The 27,391-nt window shown below is 36.5% G+C and overlaps 1 protein-coding gene across 1 annotated transcript in view; it reads left to right on the plus strand.

Annotated features, from left to right (window-relative positions):
* Positions 1–27,391, plus strand: part of LOC146595489 (uncharacterized) — a gene marked incomplete at its 3' end in the record, with an annotated part of 408,834 nt that overhangs the window by 102,183 nt on the left and 279,260 nt on the right. Inside the window, exons 8-11 of the mRNA XM_085305610.1 lie at positions 5,731–5,835; positions 6,104–6,243; positions 16,312–16,478; positions 25,949–26,202. Coding sequence (XP_085161736.1) covers positions 5,731–5,835; positions 6,104–6,243; positions 16,312–16,478; positions 25,949–26,202 — 666 coding nt within the window. The remainder of the gene's footprint in view (positions 1–5,730; positions 5,836–6,103; positions 6,244–16,311; positions 16,479–25,948; positions 26,203–27,391) is intronic.

Below are 27,391 nucleotides of genomic sequence, written 5' to 3' on the forward strand. Positions count from 1 at the left end.
TTCTTCCTCCTTCCTTCATGTGGCACCTTTTGCTGCGTCTCAGGTGCTGTCTTCATAATGCCTTTTTATGGTGTTTGATGCACACACACAAAAAAAAMCCCCTCAAAATAGTCAAAGTACTGCACACTGAAAAAAAGTCTTAATTTTAAAAATCCTAGTTAAACAACAGCACTCAGAAACCCCCCACAAAAGATATTACTTATTAGGCTAGGGAAAATAGAAACAGAGAAGAAAAACTTTAAAGTTCGATAAATAAACACAAAATATTATTAAACAAATTCTCTATCTCCCAGTTTTCTGTGATTTTCCTAACCCCATCTTTCTCCATGAAACCTTTCTGCAAAATAGTTTATATTGCTTGGAAATGTTCTTAGGTTTCAGCTGACTGCTAGAGCCTCTTTCTGGGCATTGTTTCCTTGCTRCCATAGTGCAGACCTGGACAGGGAGTAAAGTTATCAAGGACTCCTTAAATCATGCTGTCTTCATCTTCCTCTCTCTTTCTCTGGTTTTCAGTGGAAAAAGGTTCAGTCATCATACTTGACTAATATGGAGATGGCAATTGGAAAGGCTATACAAACCTTGTCACTGACCTAGCAGATTGCTCATAAAGACAAGGATTCTTGTTTCTTTCATAAGATCCTTTTTCATTTTATCAGAGCGTGGCAGGAATGAGGTTAGAAAGCTCTGCTAACAGCAGAAGTTGTAATTATTCAGGAAGAACTCTCTAGCAGATCAAAGTGGAGATGGGATGCTTCAAAGACTGGTGACAGATACTTTGTGAAATGTAAAAGGCAAGTTTGAAATACTAATTCTTTTCTTCATTTTTTTTCTGGAAGGATGTTCCTTCATTGAATGGAATTATTTCTTTTGTTAATATTAGTAAACAGATATGTTGGATTCTACCTGAAAGTCTCACATGCATGAGACTACAAAAATACACCAAAAAAGAGGTCTCTCCTTTAGATATACTGGGACCACTCTGATAAAAGGAACCAAATGCTAATAATCAGCAAAGGRTAAATAACATTCCCACTAGCTTCTTAATTTAAATGGTCAAAAAAGTAATGACGCTATGTGTTTGTATTTGTGCGTAATCTAATGTAATGGTCTCTTTTTAGAAGTGCTGATTTTTCTGCACTATGTCATGTTAAAGGAAACTGCTAGCTATATTCTGTATAAGGACTTTCAGGTAATGCAGACTTACTAGTATGTATATCTCTAATTAGTCTTGTGCTCAAAATCTTGTTTATGGGCAAAGAGAAAGCATATCTTATATATAAGACTGAGAATTTGTTGTTAGTCTAATTGAAATTTTAACAGTCCAATCATTATGAGTCCGGATCTTATTGTTACAGAAAAAGCAAGAATAATATTGTACTTAAAATACTTGTGCACATACTTCTTAGTTTCTATCCCTTTCTGATGTTATGCTCATCCTTCCCCCGCTCCTCTGGGTCCTAAGGTTGGAGGTGATAGTGGTAGTGATGGRGTGTTATGGYGAGTTGTCAGCTTGTGGAGTCCTCTGYCAGGGGGAAAATGGTGTTCATCTTGGTGGTTTCTTCTTTGTCTCTTTAGAATCTGGTTCAGGTCATTTTTGTATGTTTGCTAACATGCTTTTACATCTATCTTTTTTCATTGGTCTGCAGCTCTGTGTTATGTCTGAATTTATTGTATGTGGTGGCCTTTACATATGGTAAATACTGTTTTTTTTTCTCTTTGTTACCATTAAAATCAGCTTTGTCCAGCTCTAGGTCTGCATTTCTTTCACTGACCCTTGCTGAGTTATTTACACATGTGACTGTGCTGCATCTCTTACCATCCCATACCCCTACTCCTCTATGCCATATTCTATGTCTCTACTTGTCAAGGCCTCTACTTTCATACCCACTTTGTACTTCTCTACACTRTATCATTATTTTAGAATCACAAATATCTCATTCTACATAAAATAAATATTTGTTAGTGCTATCTTACTGCTATCTGTATAGAACTATGGTTGTACTACACGAAGATACACAAAAGTAAAACCAGTCAGCCATAGACACACGGTCAGTTAGAGATGTTGCTGTCACACCTAAAGCAAGTAAAACAAGGCTGCAGGCAGGACAAGAAAAATTCAGACAGAGACAGTGTGACAAGCCAGAATCCTGAGGCCTTCTGAATTCACTACAAAGCTTATGGCTTGTTACTAGCAATGGGAATACAATATTACAGTGCTACATGGTTACRGTCCTCAGTGTGTCCTTGTAGAATTACTATCACATTTGCCACCTTTCATTCTTCTGGTACAAAGTCAGTTTAAATGATTGCTCACAAGCTATTGGTAGTAGTTCAGTAATGTCATTTTTGAATCCCTTTAGAATTCTTAGGTGAATATTACCTGTATWTGGTTATTTGTTATTGCTCATTTAAATGCTCTAGTCAGATTATGATCAGGAACAGACATACAAATGCTTTTATATCTGTTTCTTAGATAGCTAATTCTGATCCCAAAACTATGCAGTTGCTTTAGTGCATCATGAATTACAAGCTAATAGACACAGCTGAGAAGCAGGATGTATTTTTTCACAGTTAGAATGTTAATGTAGTTAAATGATTGACCATCTTATAGCACAGGCAGAACAAGCATCCAAACATCTGTATGCTTTGTGTTTTCCTCAGCAAGACARGTAGTCCATTCACTGATCATTATGGAAGAACTTCTTTACCATAATTCTAGTCTGTATTAATTTCTCAAAAATAAGTTAGCAAAGCATTTGCCTATTTCCAAGGATTTGTAAAAAGACAATGAATTAGAGATTATTTATGTTGGGAGTTTTGGCCATACAGCAATTGATAGTATATTGAAGTCTATTTCTTGGGAAGGCCTGGAAAGGCTTTTACCTGCATTCAGGTGAAAGGATAGTGAGAAAGCAGCTAGGGGCCAACACAATCATACACTCCCCTTTTGAAGGCAGCACATCTAGGGGGTTCATCTCAAGTGCCTATACACAAATGCAAGCCACATGGAAAGCAATCCTTTCAGCTAAATTARTGAGATATGGACTCAATAAGTGTATGGAAAGGTGGGTGGGAAAGTGGCTGGATTGTGAATCTCAAAAAGTGGTGATTGGAGTGCAGAGTCCAACTTACCATTATTATCCTTCTGGAATTGATACATGATCCATTATTATTTAGTGCCTTTATTAACAACCTGGATGATGGAATGAAGTATGTTCCCAGCAAGTCTATGGATGATACCAAGATACAGAGAGCAGTTCATACACTGGAGGACCGGGCTACTCTCAGGAGGAACCTGAATAGGCTGAGTAATGGGCTGGCGGGGAATTTGTGAAAAACAACAAAGGCAAACATAAGGTGTTGCAGTCAGGAAAGAACWACTCCATGGAACACTTCAGGGTGGGAGTTCACTGCCTTGAAAGCAACTTGACAGAAAAGGACCTCAGGGTCTTGGTAGACAAGCTGAACATGACCCRCTCATGTGTCCTTGAGGCAAAGGCAGCAATCATATTGTGGGCTGCCTTAACAAGAGTATAGACAGCAGGTCTAGGAAAGTGATTCTTCCCCTCCCTCCCCTCCCCTCCCCCCACTTTTGGCACTTGTGAGAGACATCTGAAGTACTGTGTAGAGTCTGGATCTGCTCAGTACAAGAAAGACTTTGACAGACTAGCGTGAGTCTGGGGGATGGCCACTAAAATGATCAGGAGACACAGAGAACATGACTTACAAGGAGAGGCCAAAAGATCCGGAGTTGTTCAGCACGAGAGAGAGAAGGCTAAAGGAAGGTCTTGTTGCTGTCCACAGCCAAGGGGAATATAGAAGATGGAGCCAGGATCTTCTCAGAGGTGCACAGTGTAAGGACAAGTAATAGACTCAATTCTGATTGTATATAAGGAGAAACATCATAAAGAGAGTSAAACATTGGAACAGGTTGCCCAGAGAGGTTGTACAGTCTCCATCCTTGTAGATATTCAAAATTTGRCTGAACAAGATCCTGAGAAACCTGCTCTAACTGGACCTCCTTTCAGCAGGAGGTTGAAAAATAAACAGTGGAACAGTAAACTCTTACTAAAATAGTTGATTCTTGAGTAATTGAGTGAATAGTTGAATTCTTTATGTCTTCTTTGTTCCTTATACCTGCAGAACTTACTGCTGATAGAATAACAGGCTTAACTKTACGCAAAAATCTTCCTGGGTTCTTTAAGTATTTCAGTTCTCARTTATTCAGCCCTCACTCTCTATGAAGTGATAATTAGACATTAAAAGCTAAGTGGATTACTGTGGAGATCTCTCCTGACATCCATTTAACACTTAATCAGATCTTAATACCATAAATTATGCATTTCTCAGCAGTACTCAGATTATAATAAATTTTATAACAGTTTGGAGTTACTAGTTTTTCTTGACCTCATTGTGGCAGTGAAAAGTTGTAAAGTTTGCTAAAAGAAGTCAGCCATTAATATGATTCCAGATTTATCCCAAAATAATTCTTTAAGCCCATCTGATTGTACTAACATTTATTCATAAGGGTATCTTGGACAAGACAATGTTCTCAATTCTACCTTTATGAATAAATATGAAAAATGTATTCAAAATCTATATTAAAGTGGAGTTGAAGCTTTTTTTTACTCATCTTTTTTTCTTTAATTTTCTCTTCTAGTCCTTAAGAAAAAGGAAAATCCCACTTCCTAGAAGACAACATAACTTGTTAGATAYATTCACCTGAATTCCCAGTGAAACATCTATATATTGTTCAGCATTTATTTTGCCAACTTGTATCACAYGCAATCACATTTTATAACTCCAGTGCTGACTCTCAGTCTACCTTTATAAAAATATTAATCATAATGGTATCTCCCCAAAGATACAGATACATTTAGTTACCGTTAATGTCAAGACAAAGTGAGCAAATCAGAATACAATAAATGTAAGATCCAGTTGTCCATAGATAGCCAGGTAATGTTACATATTGCATTGTAATAACAAACAGCAAGTGTCTAATTTCCTATTACCTATATTTTTTAAAAACATTTCACAGCAATTCCACACTTTGTATTTTCATTTCAATCTTTTTATATCAGTAAGCTTTATATCTTATGGTAGAATTTACTCCTGTAAAATGTAAAATGTACTTTTTGCCATATGAAGAATTTCAAATAGAATATTATACACTTTTCACAAAATACAAAATATCTTATCTAATTTTTTTTTTAAAAAAAGGAGCAAGTAATTATCTAGAGGAAAGACATCAAAGGTTATCTTAGACAAATGTAGACTTTWTTTTGTAGCCAAAATAGAGCCTAGGAAAGAGATAAAGAAGTATATATATAACAGAATCAAATCAATCATAAGTAGAGATTAGGGTTGACTTGTGCAACAGCAAAAGAAAAAAAAAGAAAATGCAAGGGTATTGCACCCATTTCATATAATTACTTGCAGCTAAAATCCTCGCCACTTGGGTCCCAATCTAAAACTGGTCTTTAATACTGATAGGGATCTGTCTGCATGGCAGAATTTGTACTGACCTTTTCTCTGAGGGCCTGAGACATTCTCGTATAAATGGAGATAAAGTTGTCTGTAGCCTTGCACACAAGGTTTTAAGTTCTAATCAATATTCCAGAAAGATTGTTTAAAACATCTATTTCACCCATATTATTAATATGGTTCAGTTCAATTTTTTAAGAACATGATTTTCATTAACCTTTTTAGTAATCTTTTTTTATCCCCCAGGAGAATTATGTGAGGTACAAATTGATAACTGTGGTTCCAACTCATGTGAAAATGGAGGAACATGTGTTAACTATGAAGACCATTATAAATGCACCTGCCCCATAGGTGAGTCRTTGGAAATTTATTATATATACTCAACAGCACAAAGAAATGTAATCAAAATAGTTAAGTGGAATCTCATTATGTCAAAACAGCAACATATTTCAGTATATGTAATAAATATTTTTTTGAAGAATCTCATTTTTTTGCTTTGTTTAGGAAATAAAATTGCCRAATTACTCTAGTAAACTGATGTTAACTGCTAACATCGTGAGTAGACACAATATCAATATACATGAATGAACTGTGATTAAACATTCTCTTTGTGGTGCAGGTTTTGAAGGTGAAAGATGTGAACTGGATATTGATGCCTGTCTACTCTACAATATAAGCTGTGCCCCAGGAGCACTATGTATGGATAAATCTCATGGATTTAATTACACATGTTTATCACCATGTATTGGAAACACAGAGGTAGGATAAAGTGATATATTCACCCCAGTGCTTTCTGGAAATCAAACAAATTATTCTACAAGCTGTGAGCTGATCAAACCGCATTTCCTATGGGTTTCCTAAACACTATATTTATACTAATTCTATTTTTATGCTACCCTTCCTCTCTCCTGTGTAACACGTATATCCAAGAGTGCATGATGTGACTAATCTAGTCATTGTTAGACAAACTGGATAATATCTGAGCTCTGCCTGTCTTACTTTTGAAGGTTTACTCATTGATGTCTCGTTGTCTCCKACTTGCTAATGCTGTGTTGTGAAACTTCTAAGAACTTAAGGCAAGATTTGCTTGAAATGTTCTGTTGTGTTTAATAGTATTAGAGAAGTGGTTGATGATGCATCAGGGCACAGAAAGCCTGATGACAAAAGCTTCATTTCCATTGAAAACCAGACTAAAGACCATAATCAACTAAATAATAAAAAAAACTTAAGTAAGGTAGACTATACTGCAATGCCAGTTGAAAATGCTGAGAAGTTACAAAATCCCAAATTCTCCTTACGAATTAATAAAGTATTCACAAATACAGTACTGAATTTGATTTTCCTGTATTCAAAATATTTTAGAATCAATGCTTCAGATACTGATAATGTTTAGGCCAAAATAGCATCTACTGTGCACTCAGATGTCTTTAAGAACTTTATTTGTTGTGTCCTTCTCATTTCCATTAAGTGTCTCATTCAGTTATATTGCTGGTTTGGGTAAGATTAGTTCCTGGGGAGGTGGGGGGAGGGACTACAGATACAGGCCCTGGAATTATTGAGATTTTGGTACTGGATGAAGTAAAATACTKTGGCATTTTTTCATAATGATAGTTATTTAAAAAGCAACGTACATAATGCTATATACCCCTTTCAAACAGCTGCTCAAACATGATAACCACTGTTTCAAAGGCTTAATCAATTCTTTTATTGAAATATATTCACCATAAGAATATACTATGCAGAGCAGGCAATACATTTACAAAGAAGCAATCAACATTTATGTCACCTTGAAGTCCACCAGTACATACTCACCAATGAAATACAAAATGTGACACAGAAATACTTACTATCTTAAAGATTTATTTTTAAATTGTTCAGCATCTGGTAAATTTTAACATTTTTATGATTTAAAGTGCCATACTGAGTGTAAATTTACTATACATGGCATAATACTATAATGATGCAATAATCATTACGGCTAGTTAGGATGAGAATTGATGCTGTGCCAAGAATGCTGATGTGAGCTGCTAAAACATTTTACTGTAATATTTGTTTAAAAGCCATTGGACATATCTAATTTATTCATATAAACATTACATAGAACATCATACATTTCATGTGCAATACATATGTATATGTGTGTGTGTGTGTGTGTGTGTGTGTGTACACACGTATACAAACACATGTATTTACATGTATATGCATACATGCCCACTACATGAGGCACTTAGTTTGGCCATAATGTGAACAATTGGTAGATTTTCTTACGGGAAGGAGAATAACAACTGAAATAAAGGATATGATATAATTGAGCTTTATTTGTTTACTTAGTCCACAGATCATTAAAGTAATACCATTTCCTTATAGAAAAAATAATGGCCTTATTCAAACAAATTAATATTTGAATTCTTTTTGAAGTAGTCAAAATAATAATGTGAGATTAAATTTTGCTGTTAGTTAGTAAATTGCACCATTTATTCAACATTTAAGCCATTATTTATTCTTTATGTCTAGAAAATTACTATGTATTTTTGCATTCTTCTTTCATTTCTTTTCCATTATCAATGGTATCTCAGATATGGTGAACTGTTTTATCTCCATTTGTGTATCCAGGACAATAGACTAAAAAGAATGCTAGTCTTTTTAATATTTTCTTAATTAAAATGCAAAAAAAAAAAAAGTCATTGGTAATTGTTGTCTCTTTTTATAAATATATAATAATACTAATGCTTTTATCCTGGCACAATACTTTTCTGGCATTAAGGTTATTGTTCTTTAAAATAAATATAAAATAATTGAAGAAATCTTAGTCCATTAAAACAGGAGCTATAGATTCAAAATCTAATCTTAACTTTGTAACTAGGAAATTTAGTTCTATTTTGTGTTACACAAGTTTAATACTTAGTTTTATTACAGAAACTCAGGACAATTCAATGGAAAAACAAGTTCACTAAGGTAGCTGAGTTTAACTCTTTTGCTAACAAAAATGAATTAAAGACATCCTTGGACAGTGTAAGTCAGGGGTCAGCTAAGAAGAGGTATGCTATCAACGTATTTTCCGTTCATACGAAAATAGAGATCAAAGCTGGTAGCTCTGGTCTCTGGCTTTAGTTTGTCATTCAGTCTGTGAACTGCTTGTGTATTTTTGATTTCTCAAATTTATTTTTTTGCTGACTACAAACTGTCAGCTGTCACCCCTCAAAACTGTTCATTTCTTCAGTAGAGAACAACATGAGGTCCRCAGAAGAGAGTTTCTTCATAGCTCATGGCTCTACCCTCACAAAGTTGTCTCTGTCAAAGGAAGGTAGTGAATAATTTTTGAAATCTTCTGGCAGATACACTTTTGTCAGTCTAGACACAATGATACAGAAGTTTTGGTAAGATCAACACAAACATTTGCATGGGTAACAATGATTCAGTTTTGCAGAAACAGTGATCATACCTGTAGCTTTAAAGTGCTGTCAATATAAATGCTTCATAGGCTGTTAGACTTTCGTCAATAATAAAGAGAAACATTCTGTCACAGTGATATTACTGTTTATTTCARTCTTTTTCCTTGGAAGAAGATTTTGGGGGGATAGACTGTTGATTTAACATTATATGTTTTTTCCTGCACTGCTAACCTATTGTACTTTGTACAGACAGTCGAATGACTGTACATAGACAAGTGTGTAAGAGAGGAAACAATAGGTCTGGTAAGCATTGTTACCAAATGTAACCTTAATACTGGGCTGTCAGTTGCCAGCCATAAAATGTTGTGAGTATTTCACATAAAATTTCACGTCCAGAACTCTCATCCATCATTAGGTCTGTGTCTATAWTAGTAAGCTGTGCAGCACAAGAGAAAATCAGTAGAGAAACAGTTTCTGCTAAAGATCACAAGTCTGACTGGATGCATTTTAGAGAATTTATTTTCATTAGGGAATTTCTTAGGGTATTCTAGGGAATACTTCTAGACTGGTCCCATAGACTGAGTGCCTGTTGCTGCCTGGAAAATCTTAGATGTGTTTCTGAAATGAAATTTGTGGTTAGTTTCATTCTGAAGAAATCTAGTTTGCATCCTTTGAGATCGCTCAGAAGTATGATTCCCAAGAGCAGAAAGTGGGGACAGCTGAGGGATACACTTCAAAGCCCACTTCTGACTCAAATACACCAGATTAACACAAATGTGGGGGCATCCTAAGACCTCTGGTTTTTTAATTATTATTTTTTATTAACATTAGCTAAGCCCTATGCAGTAGTTACAGCTCTTCCTCAAAATGTTAGTTTTTCAAAATACTATTAACAGAAAGCAACATCTTACTTCACAAACTTACAAAATCATAGATTCTGTTAACATTTCCTAAGAAAAGTTTTGAAACAGTAGCAGTAGGTATGGGACTTTCATGATGTTAGCCAATGTTTATTGTATTTTAAATGGAATTTTAGGTGTTTAAAAKAATTTTCTCTTTCTGTTTTATTTTACTTACAAAATATAAACAGACRCACTTAGTGGTCATGAACTTGGTGTGTCTAAAACTAATTCTCATGTGAGTTCAACTTATTCGTCAATGACCTGGATGAGGGGGACAGAGTGCCTCCTCAGAAAGTTTGCTGAGGACACCAAGCTGGGAGGAGTGGCTGAAACACCTCAGGGCTGTGCTGCCATTCAGAGAGACYTGGACAGGCTGGAGAGGTGGCCGGAGAGGAACCTCATGAAGTTCAAGTGCAGGGTCCTACATCTAGGGAGGAATAACCCTAGGCACCAGTACAAGCTGGGTGCTGACCTTCTGGAGAGCAGCTCTGCAGAGAAGGACATGGGAGTGCTGGTGGATGACAGGTTGACCATGAGCCAGCAATGTGCCCTTGTGGTCAAGAAGGCCAATGGTCTTCTGGGGTGCATTAGGAAGAGTGTTGCTAGCAGGTCAAGGGAGGTGATCTGCCCCTCTACTCAGCCCTGGTGAGGCCTCATCTCGAGTGCTGTGTCCAGTTCTGGGCTCCCCACTACAAGAGAGACATGGAGCTACTGGAGAGAGTCCAGCATCGGGCTACGAAGATGATCAGAGGGCTGGAGCACCTGCCCTCTGAGGAAGGGCTGCGAGAGCTGGGCCTCTTCAGCCTGGGGAAGCCTGGGGATCTTATCAATCTGTATAAGTGTCTGAAGGGGAGTGTAAAGAGGAAGGGGGCAGACTCTTTTCAGTGGTGCTAAGCAATAGGACAAGAGACAATGGGCACAAACTGAAACATCGGAATTTCAGTCTGAACATGAGGAAAAAGCTCTTTTCCTATGAGGGTGACAGAGTACCTGAACAGGTTAGGCTGTGGAGTTTCCATCCCTGGAGATATTCAAAAGCTGTCTGGACACAATCCTGGGCAATGTGCTCCAGGTGACCCTGCTTGAGCAGGGAGGTTGGACTAGATGATCTCCAGAGGTCCCTTCCAACCTCAACCATTCAGTGATTCTGTGATGTGTAAACTGAGTTTAACTCAGGAAAGAGAATGTTTGGCATTGGTAAAGAGGTCCARATGAGTCCTTTCAGTTGCCATTTCAAAACTCCTGATTTCCTTTTACTGTTACAGTCAGCTGGATTATTGAGATCCACTTGCACAATTTATTTAAAAGTTGKGTTTTTTTCCTTTTATGAGCTGAATTATCCCAAGTTACCCAGTTGTACTTGCAGTTAGAAACACAATTCCCATCTTCTGCATGAGAATATCTGCTTACTCAGTTCATAGCTTATTCAGTGTTTAGAGAGGCTGCTGTTTAGAGAGGTTGCCCTGGTMCTGATATTAGCATATTATTCTACTTTATGCAAATGCTGGGGCACAATTTTTTGATCTGTAAAAGCGAGGCAATCACCTCAATCATGCAACACTGCAAATAAAGCATGAATGCTCATGCTGTTTTCTTTGCTCTTGATATATTATACTCCTTTGAAGATTATTTCATTAACACTTTCTATTCTTTCTACTGTAGCTGTTTACAAAGCTGTAGTTCTGATTTATCATAGCTGATTTTATTGAATAATGCTACAAACCATTATATTTGTGAGGTCACTAATAGCAGTGATAATTTAGAGAAACAAAAAGTAAAGATTTAGAATATATTTGTTATTTAATGTAAGGTCTCTTACACTGCAATTTAAGTATCTTAAATTTAATAAAAAGATGGTTTCATGTAAATGAGATGTAGTACTTTGCCCTTTGAAGCTAAAAACGTTTCTAGTCCAAGGTGGTTGGAAAACCTTTGTTTATATGCTCTTAATATTGGTCAAAGTGCAACATAAGTATCAAGCTTTATACTCTGCATTACTTTTGAACTAAGAAGTGAAGGAGGAAAGAAGCACTTAAACATCTTGAAAGCTACAAATTTGTCAACAAAACTTTCCCAATTAACCTCCAAGCTGTCCCTGCAAATAATTCTCTTCTCAGTAAATCTTTGTTACTGGTGATGCACATACCAGAAAAAYACAGCTTGATTTTTAGATTAGAGGTTGACTCTGCAGTTCTGACATATTGCAGATACTATACTGATAGTTTGAGTTAAACAGCTTTGATATGATTTAGGGGAAACAATTTGTGTGTGCGTGTGTGTCTGTCAATATCTGCTTAGTGAACTTATGCCCAAAGAGAGACCTGTGGGCCTCAAATCCTGACTGTGTTTTCAAGACAAGCATGGTTGGTTTAAGATAAACTTTTCAACATTCGAACAAGAGAGAGGATACTTTTATGATTTAATAGAAGCTTATTCTAGAGAACTTTWTCCTAAAAATTAGTAGAGGTAGTTTTTGTATGGTTAATTGTTTATCTTTGAGAACTTAAACAAGATGATTGAGATCGGAAAATTARGAAAAGACAAGCATTACTTATATATCTAAAATGCATGTATACATACTTTTATTTAGAACTAAATACCACCTTTACTTATTTAAAGGAAACTGGAATGATAATCAATTCATTAAAATTTCTGAAGAAAAGTATGGAACAAAAATATTTTTAAGTWACTAAGAAAAGAAAGGGAGGAGTGAGGAAAGAGAAAGGAAAGGGAGAACTGTTAGGAGTGAATCATTTCAAGCTATTTTAATTTCCTTCTGTAACAAGAATAGAAGCAAGAAAAGTGAAGAGCTTTTTCTCACAGAGTATTCTCACAAGCAAGCTGGTGAAGCAATGCATCTGTCCTGGCTTGGTGCAGAGCAGCTGAGATAATCATGCTCAGTAGTTAACAGTAGTTTCCTGGCCCAAAGGAAGAATGTATTAAGTTGTGTTCTTCAAGGGCCTGACCTGCTTCCATTTCCGTTCAATGTTTTCTTTCTGAATGATGGAATAGATTACACTTAATAGAATTGAACCTGAAGCCAGTGTCTGACAGCAAAATACTAGAGTTCAAGGTGATTCTAAGAAACTGGAGAAATGATCTGGAAAAGTGGAATGTAATTCAGTGTGCACATTTTGCAAAGGACAGATAAAGTTCTTGAAACTTAGGGTTGTAGCATAGAATCAATCTGTATGTTAAGAAAATCAATGRCTCATCAATTAGCAGCGCCAGTAGKCATTGCAGGCATGGTTTTGGATACTAAGCGATACATGTATTTTCTGTAAACAYGTATTTTCTTCATAACTCTCTAAGTGCTTTTTAGAAACGGAGTTTATAATACCTGATTCACTTATAGATTGGATCAAATAATACTTCATAGTGGAATTGAATCTGCCTTGCTAAGGAGGACTGACTCATACTCYAGAGGCCATTAAAAGCACCAGATTCTATTCAGAGACAATGTAAGGAACTCAAGCATTTGCTCCACAAAAAATTGTTCAATAGTATCTAAAATGTAGGTATAAGTTAAATCTGCAAGCAGTTAAAATAAGCAAAGTGCTTATTATCCATTATACTTTTCCATTTCTGTTCTTTTCATAATTTGTTCTGATCTTTCCAGCAAATATATCTTGAAATTCTTTTTTTGTTTGTTTGTTTGTTTTGGTGTGGGTGGGTATTTTTTTAAATAAAAATATTTTATCTACTTGCTCAAGTTACCACCAGTTCAGGGAAGAACACAGAGCAGATAAACTGAAATTKCAGTTTTGGAAGATTTTGAATATCCAGATACAATTGGATTTGCAGTAACAATGACTSAAGTCTGTAGTACCATGATATGTCTGAAATATGAAAAGAAATAGAGTTTCATTCAAACTGCAAAAAAATTAAGGAAACGTAAGCTGGGAGAMGTTTTATGAAATAATAATTACACTGAGTGAGATTCTTCTAGCTCAGTTTCCCACCATGTGGTATCTAAAGAAGAGAGATAGGCATATAGCACTTCTCTGGATTACAGCAAATTGAAGAAAAGAGAAGATGAAAATGCAGCTGTCTAGGGAGTAATTATCTTTCCTTGCTATAACAACATTTCTTGTTTGGTGTTAAAAGTGATTCTTCTTATGTTGTATCATGACTACATAATAAGGTGCTTGTGTTTTAGAGTACCTGTAGTAGAGGGGTGTGATGCTCAGAATGACCAGTTGAGTCTTTSTTTATGGTCTGTTAAATCATTAATTTTTGTTCAATCTTAACTATGAGAAAGATTTACTTAGGGAAGAAGAAAGAGCTTGATGTAAGAACACTACTTTTTCCAGAAGACAGTTGACCTGTCTATTTTAAGAGAAATTTAAAATTATTTCCTGTATAGAAAAGTGTAAAACAAATCTACAGGGGGAAACTTTAGAAAACTGCAATGTAGTAGTCTTTAATTTGATTTTAGGACTACATTAATAAATATATTTAGTCTTAATTTCTTATAAAATTCTTTGTCTTTCTAACTCAGAGTTTTCAACATTTAAACTGATAGGGAATTAATTTTATAGCAGAGCTAAAAATCTACCTGATAGAAAAAAATACTAATTCGATCTGATGCTAAAAATGTCTTCTATAATTTAAATTTAAATTTAAAGTTGCTTAAGATTACACTGATATCTTAAAGGATAGTGTATTACTTTACAGTAAAAAGCATTAGAACAACATAAGAATATAATTAACATACTGTGGTAATACTGAAATGCAACTTTAGTCTCAATTATGTAAGGTTTTTCTAGATGAATTGTTTTAAAAATCTGTTAGTATAAGGCCTAACTTCATGATATATTAAAAAAAAAAAAAAAAAAAAGGACTTAAAAACAATGTTCACAAGTTTGTGATTTGGTTCTGCTGTTTAACTTCTCAGAAGTCCCAGTCCTACAATGGACCCAGTGAACTCACTCAGATCTTATAAATTTATGATCATAAATTTATAGGCTCATGCTTTTGATATGGAGGAAATCTTGAAAGAYACGTCCAATCCATGCATAAGTAAAAACAACTCAAAACTAATCCTGTGGGAGTTGAATGTACCTACATCAGAACTTAATTTTTGCTCACATCCTATCTTTCACAGGCTATGAAAGTAAATACTAATGTTATCCCAGACTAGGTACATAGAAATATCAATGAGTAAAACAGCTTGATGGAACAACATTAGGCAACTAAACCAGTGTTACTTAGTACTGAGTATAAATTTATTTGACTGATTCAAATTCTGAGAAAATATTAAGCCTTAAGACAAAATCCCTAAGAAATGTTTAAATAAGAAGGTAACAAGATACATAAAAAACAAAAAAGGGAGTATTTCCAAARCTACGCACAGGAGTTTTCTCTGCATTTACACTGAGCAGTTCTTTTCTTAAAGAAGATGTCCTACTGGGAAAGGACTCTAAGATAATGCTAAAATTTTGTTCTGAGAGCATAGCAAAAACTTTCAATTTTAAGCTCAATTTAAAACCTAATCAAAGACAAATGAATATTAGAGGATTTCTGGCAAGAACTGTTATTATTACAAAATTTAATGACATTTTAAAGAGGTTCAGACTCAATCAAACAGAAGTACTAGTGCATTAGCTCATCTTCTGTACACTATTTTCTTTAGAAACCAATTGATTAGAAGGAGAGGTCTTAATTGCTTTGAAATGAAAATGTAGTTATCCATTTTTACACCAGAAAAATTATTATAGAAATGAAAATTGACCTTAAAGGTAAAATACAGAAAGGAAAAAGGGTGCAGTCCTACCTTAAACTTCCTGTAACTTTTGAAACACATATGAAAATTGTTTTGGTAAGTAATGTTATCAAATAAAAGCTAAAAGAAAAAAATACCTTTCCTGTCTCAATATATTATTTTTTCAATTTCTCTCAGCTGAAGAAAAAAGGCTCATTTTTTTCTMAGAGAGTAGATGTAATGTATACATTAGAATACGAAGAATTCAGGTCTGGATATGTAGTAAATCAGAATCATTGTTAGAATTTTGAAATTAACCAWTTTTTTTCTAATCACAAATTAAATTCAATTATACCTAGATTTTAAAGGCAGTGAGACAATTGTTCTACTCTATCGTTCTTCTAATGGAAATGTAACAGGTTAGATCACTATCATCCCTCCTAAAATAAACACATTTTAAAGTCGTTTATGACAAATGTCATTGTTAAATTGCATCAGAAATGACTTCTTCCAATTAAAAAAACATTTTGAAATACTAACTTAATGATGTTCTTGGATATGTCTTTTACAATATTACAAGACAGAACTATAGTTATACCTATAACTATGGGCAGGTTTAGCTCAGTTGGTTAGAGCTGCTAATGCCAAGGTCGTGGGTTCAGCCCCCATATGGGCTAAGCTGAGGGTTGGACTGGATGATCTCCAGAGGTCCCTTCCAGCTTTACTGATTCTATGATCTGCTTGTTCAGTTAAACTCCTTGGGAAAAAAAAAAGTACAACATGTAGAGATAAAAGCTGCTTCTTACATACGTGTAATTCTCACCTTCAGGCATGTGCAAATGGAGGTAGCTGCTTCCATGACAAAGGCAACCAAAGATTTCACTGTGTCTGTGCTCTTGGATGGACTGGACAAACATGCCTGGAGAACATTAATGACTGTGAGATAAACCAGTGCCAACATGGAGCCACATGTGAAGATGGGATAAATAAATACAGGTAATAACACAATGTTTTCCGTACACAGAGGTTTATGCCATGTGCAGACAGCACTGAAAATATTTTTTTTTTTTTATTTCAATAAGAATTACAATGTGATTTGCTATTTCATTAATATCTTCCTCAGATAAATGTCATGGATGCTAACTTTCAATAAGCACGCACCTTCACTGAGATAGACTGTTTCGTCTGAAGTATTACACAGGAAGGTCTCATGAATATGCTTCATAGCTGGGCAAAAAAGCTAAAACCAACTTTTWAAAATCTCAGATAAATAAATAATCTGTTCTAGTAAATGGTAAACACTTTAGGAGCATAAAATGTGGCATAGAGTTACTATTCTTATTAAGCCCTGATATAATATGCAACTGAATAATTGAAATGCTGTTATTTATGTGGGGTTTTTTTGAGATATTGACAAAACTGTCAAATGTGTTTTTTCCACAGTGAGCTGAACATGTTGTAGATATTTGAAAATGAGRCTCTGTAAAACTATGGGGAAAAACAGATGGAAGTGGAATGATTCTTTAAACATGTGCAGTTCARCTGTTCTTATGAGACCTGAAAAAATTATTTTTTTCTGCTACAAAAAATAGACCAACTAAAATATCTGTGTAATGTCTGGGAAAGTGTTTTGAATGGCTTGAATTTAATGCTGTATCCTGTACTTAGAGGCACTRTAATTAATATGCTTTAGTGCTTGCATTTATAAAGCATGGCAATAGTGATCAAAACCATTAAAAAAAAATAATTAAACAATTGATCCACTCCACTTCTGGTGTTCCATAAATAATRGCTGAAATCCTCAAATAAGCATACAAATACAGATAAGTATATGATTCTCAAAACAGCAGAGTTAAAAGGAATTATTACCACATAATCTTTGCAAAATATATATCCTTCCTTTTTGCTAGATTGCARCCATCTCKCATTTCAAAGCACTGGGCCGTAGTYTGACGTTTTCTTTGACAGATAAATCTRTGGTTTTCTCACCTGTATCAGGGAAAGAATTCTTTCAGAAGAACAAAGACATGCTTACCTTACAAAATCCACTAGCATTTGTCAGGAAATGAGTAGGTCTGAAGGCTTCTGACAGAAAAGACCTTTTGAATTTAGTTTCCTAATTCAAACTCAGGCCACTGGTACAAAACACTTAATTCCTATCTTTTCAGTCTTTGAAAGATAAATTATTTTGACAAGCCAGTCTCTTTATTTGAGRAACAATAAAACCTGCCATTACGGTCCCCATCCTAGATGTGCTATCTGATAGGTTTTTTTTATTGGAGAACCTGACCCCACAGAAACAAGCATGGGGAATTTTGAAAAAAAAGAGTCAGCAGAGCATTTACGGTATGCTACCTGCTCTGTGGACAGAGAATTTCTGCTTCTGAATGAGTGAAGTTTTTCATAAGACCTATTTTRTTCTTAAAAATAAAGGTATTTCCCAAGAGTGCCTTATTTTCAGGAAGTGTAGTCACCCAACTTTTTTGAAAGACTTTTACAAGTTACATTTCTATCCTAAAATGGATATCATTGTGGATAAGGTATATGTCAAGAGTTGTATTCGATGCATAGTATTTGCATGAAGACATAAGAAAACTTTCAGCAGAATGTACGGAGAAGTAAACATGTAAATGCCATTAGCAATCATACAGAGATCCATTTTTAAAGCTACTATATTCATTCAAAAATCACTTACCATTATATCCTTCAGTTATTTATTATATATATTTTAATTGTGTATAATTATGTATTTTAATTATTTGATAACATTCTAACAAAATGTTATGTATTGTTTGTGATATATGGAAAATTAGTGTAAAACTCTAGCCTTTTCTCTTAATTTAAAAAGGCATAACTTCTAAAGCAGTTGTTCAACTTTGGTCGTAGTGTATTGTTCCACTGGTATTTTGTTATAGCTTTGTTAGGGTCAGAGTTTGGAAATATCCGGCTGAGCTTCAGGAATATTCCACTCCTTTTAAGATCTCAGGTGCTGCAAGGTGTGCTCTCAGGCTTAACATAATAATAACACCTTATGTTATTTATTTTGGAGATATCAAACTTAAAGTGTTTATCTGGTATAAATCAGAAATGTCTTTGTTATAAACCAAAAATTCCCAAACTTTTTAGTGAGCTCTTGCTCTTCCTTTCCCAGATAATTTGGCGCTTTCATTTACCACCTATCACATATTCTTATTCTTTAGTCTGTCCTAAATACCTTACCCTAAAATCCTCTGAATATAACAATATACTCCAACTATTTCCTCCAGAAAAAAGCATATTTGCATCCAAGATATTTTGTCCTGGTTCTGTCCAACCCTCAACAGAGAACCTAAAATGAATTTATTAAATCACTTTGTGCCTCCTCCAGTCCCACTTCCTGCAGTCCAGACTTATGGCTAGGCATTACCTGAAAATCTGGACTCCCTAGAAGATAAACTTCAATCTTGCTAATGGTGCTGGTGATATAGTGTGATGCACTAGGGGGTTGCCCAGGATTCTTTTGGATTATCTTTCAGATTGTCTTTCAGTTGTACTGAACTCAAGAGACCATCATTTGTCAAGGGTGAAAATTTATTAAAGTTAAGATGTCATAACAAAGCTAGCAGTATAGCAAAGCTAGAAATRCAACAGAACTGAAAATATCTGTATGTATCAGAGCTCTACAGTTCAGTCATGGGTGCATGGTACACGGACTGCTTTCGCCCCTTAGGGGCCACCCTTCCAGTCTAATTTTCCCCAGTTTCTCCTCACCACACTGCTGACATCAGGGACATCCCTGCTGACCAGTGGGTCCTTGAGTCTGCAGGTCAGATGCCTGTGGGTCCAAGTCCACACAGAGGTATGTGSCTTACTCTCTTTTTATACCCAGTCAGAACCACCCCAGCCCTCAGCCATGCAAAAGCTGCAGGGCTCCAGTCAATACCAGCGTGCACAGCAGCAGATGACYTCCCTTGTGCTCAGCCCGCTGCCCTGCTCAGTGGGTAACAACGTGCCCATAGCAGGTCGTTCTGCGGGAGAGGGCTCCACTGCCTGAGATGCCTGTGGTGTGGGTTTGCAGTGTCACTTCTCCTTTGTCTGGACTTGCGGATCATGATCTGATCCAGGTTGTTAGAGAGTGTGCCACCAGGCTACAGTAAACTCCACAGTGTTGTGGCACTGCCATTGTGCACCTAGGGTTTGTTTACCCTCGGGGAGCACCCCAGAGCAAACCCCTCTTCTATGGCTGCACCAACCAGAGTCCCACAGTTGCCTCTGTGGCACCTGTCATATAGCAGCCACTTCCATCGCCATGGAAGCTCCACTGTGTTGTTATTTTGCAGGAGAAGAAGAGGGAGAGAGATAAAGCCATGGTCCAGACTAAGCCTGGATTCAGGTGCATCACTTTTCCCTTTGTCCATTTTAGTTTTGCCAACTATAAATCTTACAAAAGATAAGAGATGGAAAAAGAAAGAAAGGCAGGAAATAGAGAAAGGAAGGAGTGAAGTTTGTATGTAATTCTTCTAACTTCCTCTCTCCTCACCATCATGTATTCTACATCTCTTCCCATTTTAAAACTACTCTTCCAGACAGTGGAGTTATATAAGTGTACATTCAATATATGAACAGAATTTCTCTCAAGTTCAACATGAGGCTGAAAGAGAGGACTCAACTTCACACCTTGAATGTGGGATGTAGGGAGAAAGCTCAGTGAGGGTAGATAGAGATATTAAGACCAACATAGTCACAATATGTCTTGAGAATTTTACTCCTTTGGTTGAGTGACCCTTCTGTTACAACTAAAGTGGCCTCAGTCAGACTTGCACAAAGCCCCTTGTTAATTCAAATCAACTACTGTGCTTCCAGCTGAGCCTGGGCTGCTTGAGACATCGTAATGGACGTTAATCAGCATGTATTAAAAATGATACATCGTCCAAAGAGTTACTGATACTACCACTGGGCTAAGGGTATAGCCGCAGAAAAGACAAACCTGGCATCTACACACTAAAAGGAATGGTCACATATATCTGGGGCAGGAGGAGGGAAGAGAAGCTTCATTACCTTAGTAAATAGATAGAGTTGCCATATATTCCGTTGAATATCAGCTTGAATCTTTCCATTATGTTCCTTGTAAGAGGAGAAAGAGAAAATCTGTTTAGGATGGATTTAACATGGCCTAATGAGGAGTATTTAGTGAATAATTAAATAAAATGAAAGATTCCTTCAAGGAGTTGATCATCCTGTTTTAAAATCAAAGGATTTTAGGATTCTGTTTTCTTTGTCTTTGTAGATTTATTTCTTGTCAATGCTAAGTTTTGACAATCAAGAAACTGAACTGAACTGAAATAGTTCCTAGCAGATTCCTGATTTTAGTTTATCTCGTAAAAAGGAGCAATGGATGGGAAAACTAGAATCTATAATTCAATTTAGTTTCAATTAGCTATCGTGTTTCTTCAATCCAGTTCATTCAGGTGAAGTCTTAAACTTATCACAACCCCAGGGATGCCCAGCAAGAAAGACTGAGAACTCTTAGATAAATGCAGCTGAAGAAACTGTACTGTATGATTCACTGTTGTTGCAATTTTTGTATAAGGTTATGATAAACTAGTATGTTTTAAAAATTTATCTTCCTCTGTAGATATAACTCTGAGGTCAGCATTTCGTAAGGTTTTATGCAAGAAAATCTCCCATAATGAAGGCTGATCTGATGTACAATACAGCTTGAATCACCCACTCATTTTTCAGTATTCTCAACTTTTTCACTATAACTACACAGTGTGTATAATTTAATCTTAAATTTGCCTCACTAGGAAAGAGTAAGGCCCTACTTAGTGAGACATTGTTAAATAAAGTGRTTTAAAATATAAAACATTTCTTAGCATGATGCCAGCAAGATTATGAAAAGTAAACRTATTTTAGATAAGTTTTGAGTGGCATAAAATCTAAAGCTTCCTTGACTTTTTCTCTTTTCTACTAGCTGAGTAAATTAAGCTGTTTGATTAGATTTTTTTTTTCATTGTAATTTTCCATCTTCAAGTTTATTCACTCTATAGTGCATACGCAATTTGACTGCAGGACATAATTGGCACTGCCATATAAAGTTAGTACTATGATATACACAGTTTTTTGTAGCCATCATAGGCTTCTTTCACTGGAGAAAGAAGAAAAATACTTTCCCTTGCCTTGCTACAGCTCCAGAAGTTAGGTGAATATATGTTGTAATTTCCTGGGGAATATCTCTATAATAAGTTGTACAACAGCTTTTCTGCAGAGACTACAGGTGCTTACAAAAAGCCAAAATGGAACTAAATAATCTTTTTAGTCCTTTTATGAATGTGTGTGCACTTCCTATTTCAGCTGTAAAACAAAATCATTAATACTGAGTAAATGTAGTTAATCCATTTGGATGACTATAATAAAAAAGCATTTATTAAAAAAGATAGTGATACTGGGAAGTCTTGGTTGGTGCCAGGCTTAAGTGTTCCTACCTGTCTTCTTTCTCAAGACAGAAAAGAGCTGRGTAATCACCTAGCATGGATCAATATAGCCACCACACATCTTCAGCATAGTCTGACATTTTTCAGTTATTTTAAATAYTCACCGGTTGTACACAGTAATTCACTCAATGGCACAAGTCCTAGATCTCTTTAGTACAAGCAGTCTGTAGATACACATTGAGTGTTGCCCTGCCTGGACCAATTGGTATGAACTTACTTACATGCSTGCCTGTTGCTTTCAATCTTTGGTAGTATCTTCATCTCTGCTTCACATTTATTTCACTGCCATATCAACTTACTGGGCTACTGCCATTGGTGATATTAACAAAGTCTGAATGTCACTTTACGGCCACCTACACAACACGTACAGGAGCAAAGTGATCCACAATAGGGTATCTGTGCCCCGAGTTTGGTATCTACGATGAAAACACATATTTGTAGCAAAAGCTCTGAGGTATTGGCTCTCTTTACTCACTYGGATCTGTTACACTCCAAATCTGGTTATGGACAAAAGAGGGCATATATGAAGCAAAGAAATTACGGTTAGTCCAGCTAATGTCTTAACAAGCTAAGAGACTACATTATACATTCACAATCTAAATTAACAAAAAAAAGCCTCAATAAAAGAGTTAAAATTGTTATACAAAAGCTTCTTAGTACTTGTTTTCYGTGGTGTTGTGCTCATTCTTTGAATGTTCCCCCAGTTCCCCCAGTTCCTAGCCTTCCTCAAGAAAGCAGCCAGGGATTGCTATTGGCATCTCGAGGTCCTGGGAGTGCTATTGGGCGACATGTTAACTATTAGCCTTCCTGTGGCCAAGAAGGCCAATGGTCTCCTGGGGTGCATTAGGAAAAGTGTTGCCAGCAGATCGAGGAAGGTGATCCTGCACCTCTACTCAGCCCTGGCGAGGCCTCATCTCGAGTCCTGTGTCCAGTTCTGGGCTCCCCACTACAAGAGAAACATGGAGCTACTGGAGAGAGTCCAGTGTAGGGCTACAAAGATGATCAGAGGGCTGGAGCACCTGCGCTCTGAGGAACGGCTGCGAGAGCTGGGCCTGAGAAGGGATCTTATCAATGTCTACAAACACCATAAGGGGGTGGAGGATGTCAAAGGGATGGGGACAAACTCTTTTCAGTGGTGCCAAGCAATAGCATAAGAGGCAATGGGCACAAAGTGAAATACAGGAATTTCCACATGAATATGAGGAAAAACTTCTTTACAGTGAGAGTAACAGAGCAGTAGACCAGGTTGCCTAGAGAGATTGTAGAGTCCCCTTCTCTGGAGATATTCAAAGCCCGCCTGGACACCAATCCTGTGCAACATGCTCTAGGTGACCTTGCTTGAGCAGGAGAGTTGGACTAGATGATCTCCAGAGGTCCCTTTCAACCTCAACCATTCTGTGATTCTACGATTCTGTGATACTAACTAGATACTTACTGGAGAAACTGTAACTGTTCTACAGAAGCAGTGAAAATGAGAGGGCAAGAGGAACTTTTAACAGTGAGGTCAGTAATATTTATGTATTAGTATTTATGATATTCATATTTTACAGTCTTTTTTCTTGGCTTGTATTTATTCTGGAATTTATTGTAAAGCCGCATTGCAGCTTTGCAGCAAATGAAAACTACAAATTAATCTATGTTTCAAAGTTTTTGATAGCATGTTCAGTATCTGAGTGCTGTTAAATACTAATATAAGGCCATATTCATTAAAATCTAATGTGGTGATTGTGTATTTTCTTGTATGAGTGTAGAAGGCTTAATTATTTAGAAATCAGTGGTCTTTGTATCATTTCTAAGACAGACAAGAAAATATTTTAATCTCAGCTATGTCAGTGTTACATCAGCACAGTTTTTAGCAAAACTGTGTTGAAGCCTCCTTTCATAGGGTGATTAAGAGATGAAATGGTTACTTATTTTAAACATCTTGGATCATACAGAATTCTATACAAATATTAGAGTTAAAAATAAGTGTAGTCAGATGCTGAACTCCAAAGCTCACAGAACTGCATTTATTTTATTTTATTTTATTTTAGATCTAAGAAATATGGACAGTGCAATCTATATCTGTGTTCTAGTTAGATTCCTGGGGGCCAAACGTCCAGTTTGGCAAGCCAGCACAAACACACACACAAACACACACACACACACACACACACGCACGCACGCACGCTCTCTTCAGTAGCAAGCAGTTTATTAGTAAATACTTACAAACAGACCGACCCGATGGTAATCTCCAGAAGGACAATTCCAATGCTTGTCCCGATCGTCTGCATGGTGAGAGAGGGAGTCGGCAGGCACAATCTTTTTGAGTGTCCCCAAGGAGGCAACATGGTCCTCTGTTGTGTAGCAGCCTCCCTCTCCTTCGGAAAACTCTGGTATTTATAATTACTTGCGGTAGGCGGGAGTCCCGGCATATGGGGCCAGCAAGTGCGGGGAGTCTAGCCCAATTCCGCCCCAGTTGCATAACCGGGCTGTGATATTGCGCACGCATGCAGAYTTATTTCGGGGGCCACATTTGACTTTGGGGGTCGCTATTTCATTACTCTTCAACTTCTGACCTTCATGTTGACTGCTTCTCATGGTTATTCTGTAGCTGGAAGCCACAGACTCTACATGTAACCAACTGCTGTTCTTTCTCACAGATTTCCAAGACCTTGTTAGTTACTTATTTGTAATCCGCTTAACACATCAGTATTGCTCTAGACACCAAAAAGTTACAACACTAGATCATTCCCACCAAATATCAGGTAGTACAGATACAAAAAGTTACAACATGGACTATTCCCACCAAGTATCACGTAGTATGGATACACAGCTCTGCAGAGAAGGACCTGGGAGTGCTGGTGGATGACAAGTTGACCATGAGCCAGCAATGTGCCCTTGTGGCCAAGAAGGCCAAAGGTATCCTCGGGTGCATTAGGAAGAGTGTTGCCAGCAGGTCGAGGGAGGTGATCCTGCCCCTCTACTCAGCCCTGGCGAGGCCTCATCTCAAGCACTGGGCTCCCCAGTCCAAGAGAGACATGGAGCTACTGGAGGGAATTCAGCATCGGGCTACAAAGATGATCAGAGGGCTGGAGCACCTGCCCTCTGAGGAACGACTGCGAGAGCTGGGCCTCTTCAGCCTGGGGAAGAGAAGACTGAGGGGGGAATCTTATCAATGTGTACAAGTACCTGAAGGGAGAGTGTCAAGAGGATGGGGACAAACTCTTTTCAGCAACAGGACAAGAGGCAATGGGCAGAAATTGAAGCACAGGCAGTTCCGCCTGACCGTGAGGGAGAATTTCTTCCCTATGAGAGTGACAGAGCACCGAAACAGGTTGCCCAGAGAGGTTGTGGAGTCTCCTTCTCTGGAGATATTCAAAGCACACCTGGATRCAACCCTGACTACCATGCTCTAGATCACCTTGCTTGAGCAGGGAGGTTGGACTAGATGATCTCCAGAGGTCCCTTCCAACCTTACTGATTCTATGATTCTGTGATTCTGTGAATGGTTGTATTTTTCATACTGAAGTTTTGCTGTTGTTGGATTTAGAAACTGTTCAGCTAGAGGTAACTAAAATTGCATTATTGCAATTATATGAAATTTTATTCAAATTAACACATATATTTAGTTGTAAAGTAAGTATAATAGATTATTTCTATATTAGGTTTCCTTAGTATGTGAGAAATAGAATCAGCTGGGCCCTCAAGATGAGAGGAACTTTCTCCTTTGATAAGCAGATGATTTGCTGTGACTCTGTAATATTCTTGGCATTTTTGTCTGCAGAAACAGACACTCTCAAGTGAAGATGCATAATACTCATAGGACATATTAAGATCAAATTTCTTTGGTATACAATTAAAAGGAATTTTTTTTTTTTTTTTTAATGCAATCCATTTGTGATTAATTGAAAGTAAAAATATTGCTAACACAGTTATACATTACCTTGACCTTGGTCAATAGGATGATATATATTGAAAATTGCTTTTTTAATTTGCTCTTTTCAATAACAGATGCATATGTCCCCTTGGTTACACTGGCACATTTTGTGAACTGGATATAGACAATTGTGTTGGAAACCARTGTTCTGAACATGGTGTCTGCCAGGACCACTTGAATAATTACAGCTGTCGCTGTATGCTTGGATATGAAGGACGCTTCTGTGAAGTTGAAATTAATGAATGTTCAAGTTTGCCGTGCAAAAATGGAGCCACCTGTATGAATTTAATTGGCCATTTCTCATGTCGTTGTGCTGCAGGGTTCAAAGGTAAGTTTTAACTTTTGAAGTGTGCATGTATATATACATACAYATATGTTTATGTGTTTGTGTGTGTGTAGGTATAATATGCATATTTGTGTGCCTTGCGAGAGGACTTTCAACTAAATTAACATGGCAATTCTTAGATATGGCTTCTAATTGTTCCTCACTTGGCCATCTACCTCCTCAACAATTCTGAGCAGGAACTTTGATGTTTTCGATAATAAAAAAATTTGTCAAGGCCCAAAACTCAGCAGAAGTATTTTAATTTCACTGTTATACAATACTGGGTATCATGAACTTAGTTGTACATAGGAATTCAATATCTACTGATAGAAGTTAAGATTTTGTTACAGAACAGGAAAATCTGAACATGAGAAGGAGTGGGATCAGCAGTGCAATCCCCCTGTTTGTATTGAATATAAACATCTACATATGAGTCAGCTTTTCAGACTCCGCTAGAGCATAATGCCTCCTACCTTCTTTAGACATCTGTTCTAGGATGAGATTGTGCGTAGATTTCTACTCTGAGTTAGGTGAATCCCGCACAATCTGAATCACTTGATTTCTTTTTGTCCCAATTCTCTGTTTTGTATGAACACCCTGGTACTCGGGCTTTGTGTGGRAGGGAAATCGTCTTGGTTTCCTGTTTCTTGGTGGTACTAAACAGTTGCATTCTGAGCCTTTAACCTATGTTATCAAGCACAAGTCATAATAATTTGAAAGGTTCTTAATCTTTATTGGTAGTCGGTGTAGTACGCTACCACTAATAAACAATGATAAAAATGAACAGTATAGTGTTCACAATATCATCTGTAAAACTGCTATTTAAAGTTTTTGATTATCAATTTACAACTTACTCTTCCAAGTCGCTGAGGACTATTGCTCCAATTCAGAGAGACATTTACAGCACATGAAGTACTACATTTGTAAGTCACAGTTAAACCATTTGGATAACACATATATTTGGGACTTTCTGGGTCAGTGCTAAAGTGCTGAGCCATTAAATAATTATAAATTCAGTGATAATTTTTCATATTTACTGATTTAGAATCATTTAAAAACATTATAAATTCTAAATAACTATACTTTTAATATTTTAGCACTAACAACTGTGCCAARTGATATATTTTATATATATATAGTATGGAAATACACACACACACATATATATAAAACACAGTTGTACATTACATGT

This window comes from Rhea americana, unplaced genomic scaffold (genome assembly GCF_003343005.1).
Source record: "Rhea americana isolate MKP2758 unplaced genomic scaffold, rheAme1 scaffold_224, whole genome shotgun sequence".
Taxonomy (NCBI): Eukaryota; Metazoa; Chordata; class Aves; order Rheiformes; family Rheidae; genus Rhea; species Rhea americana.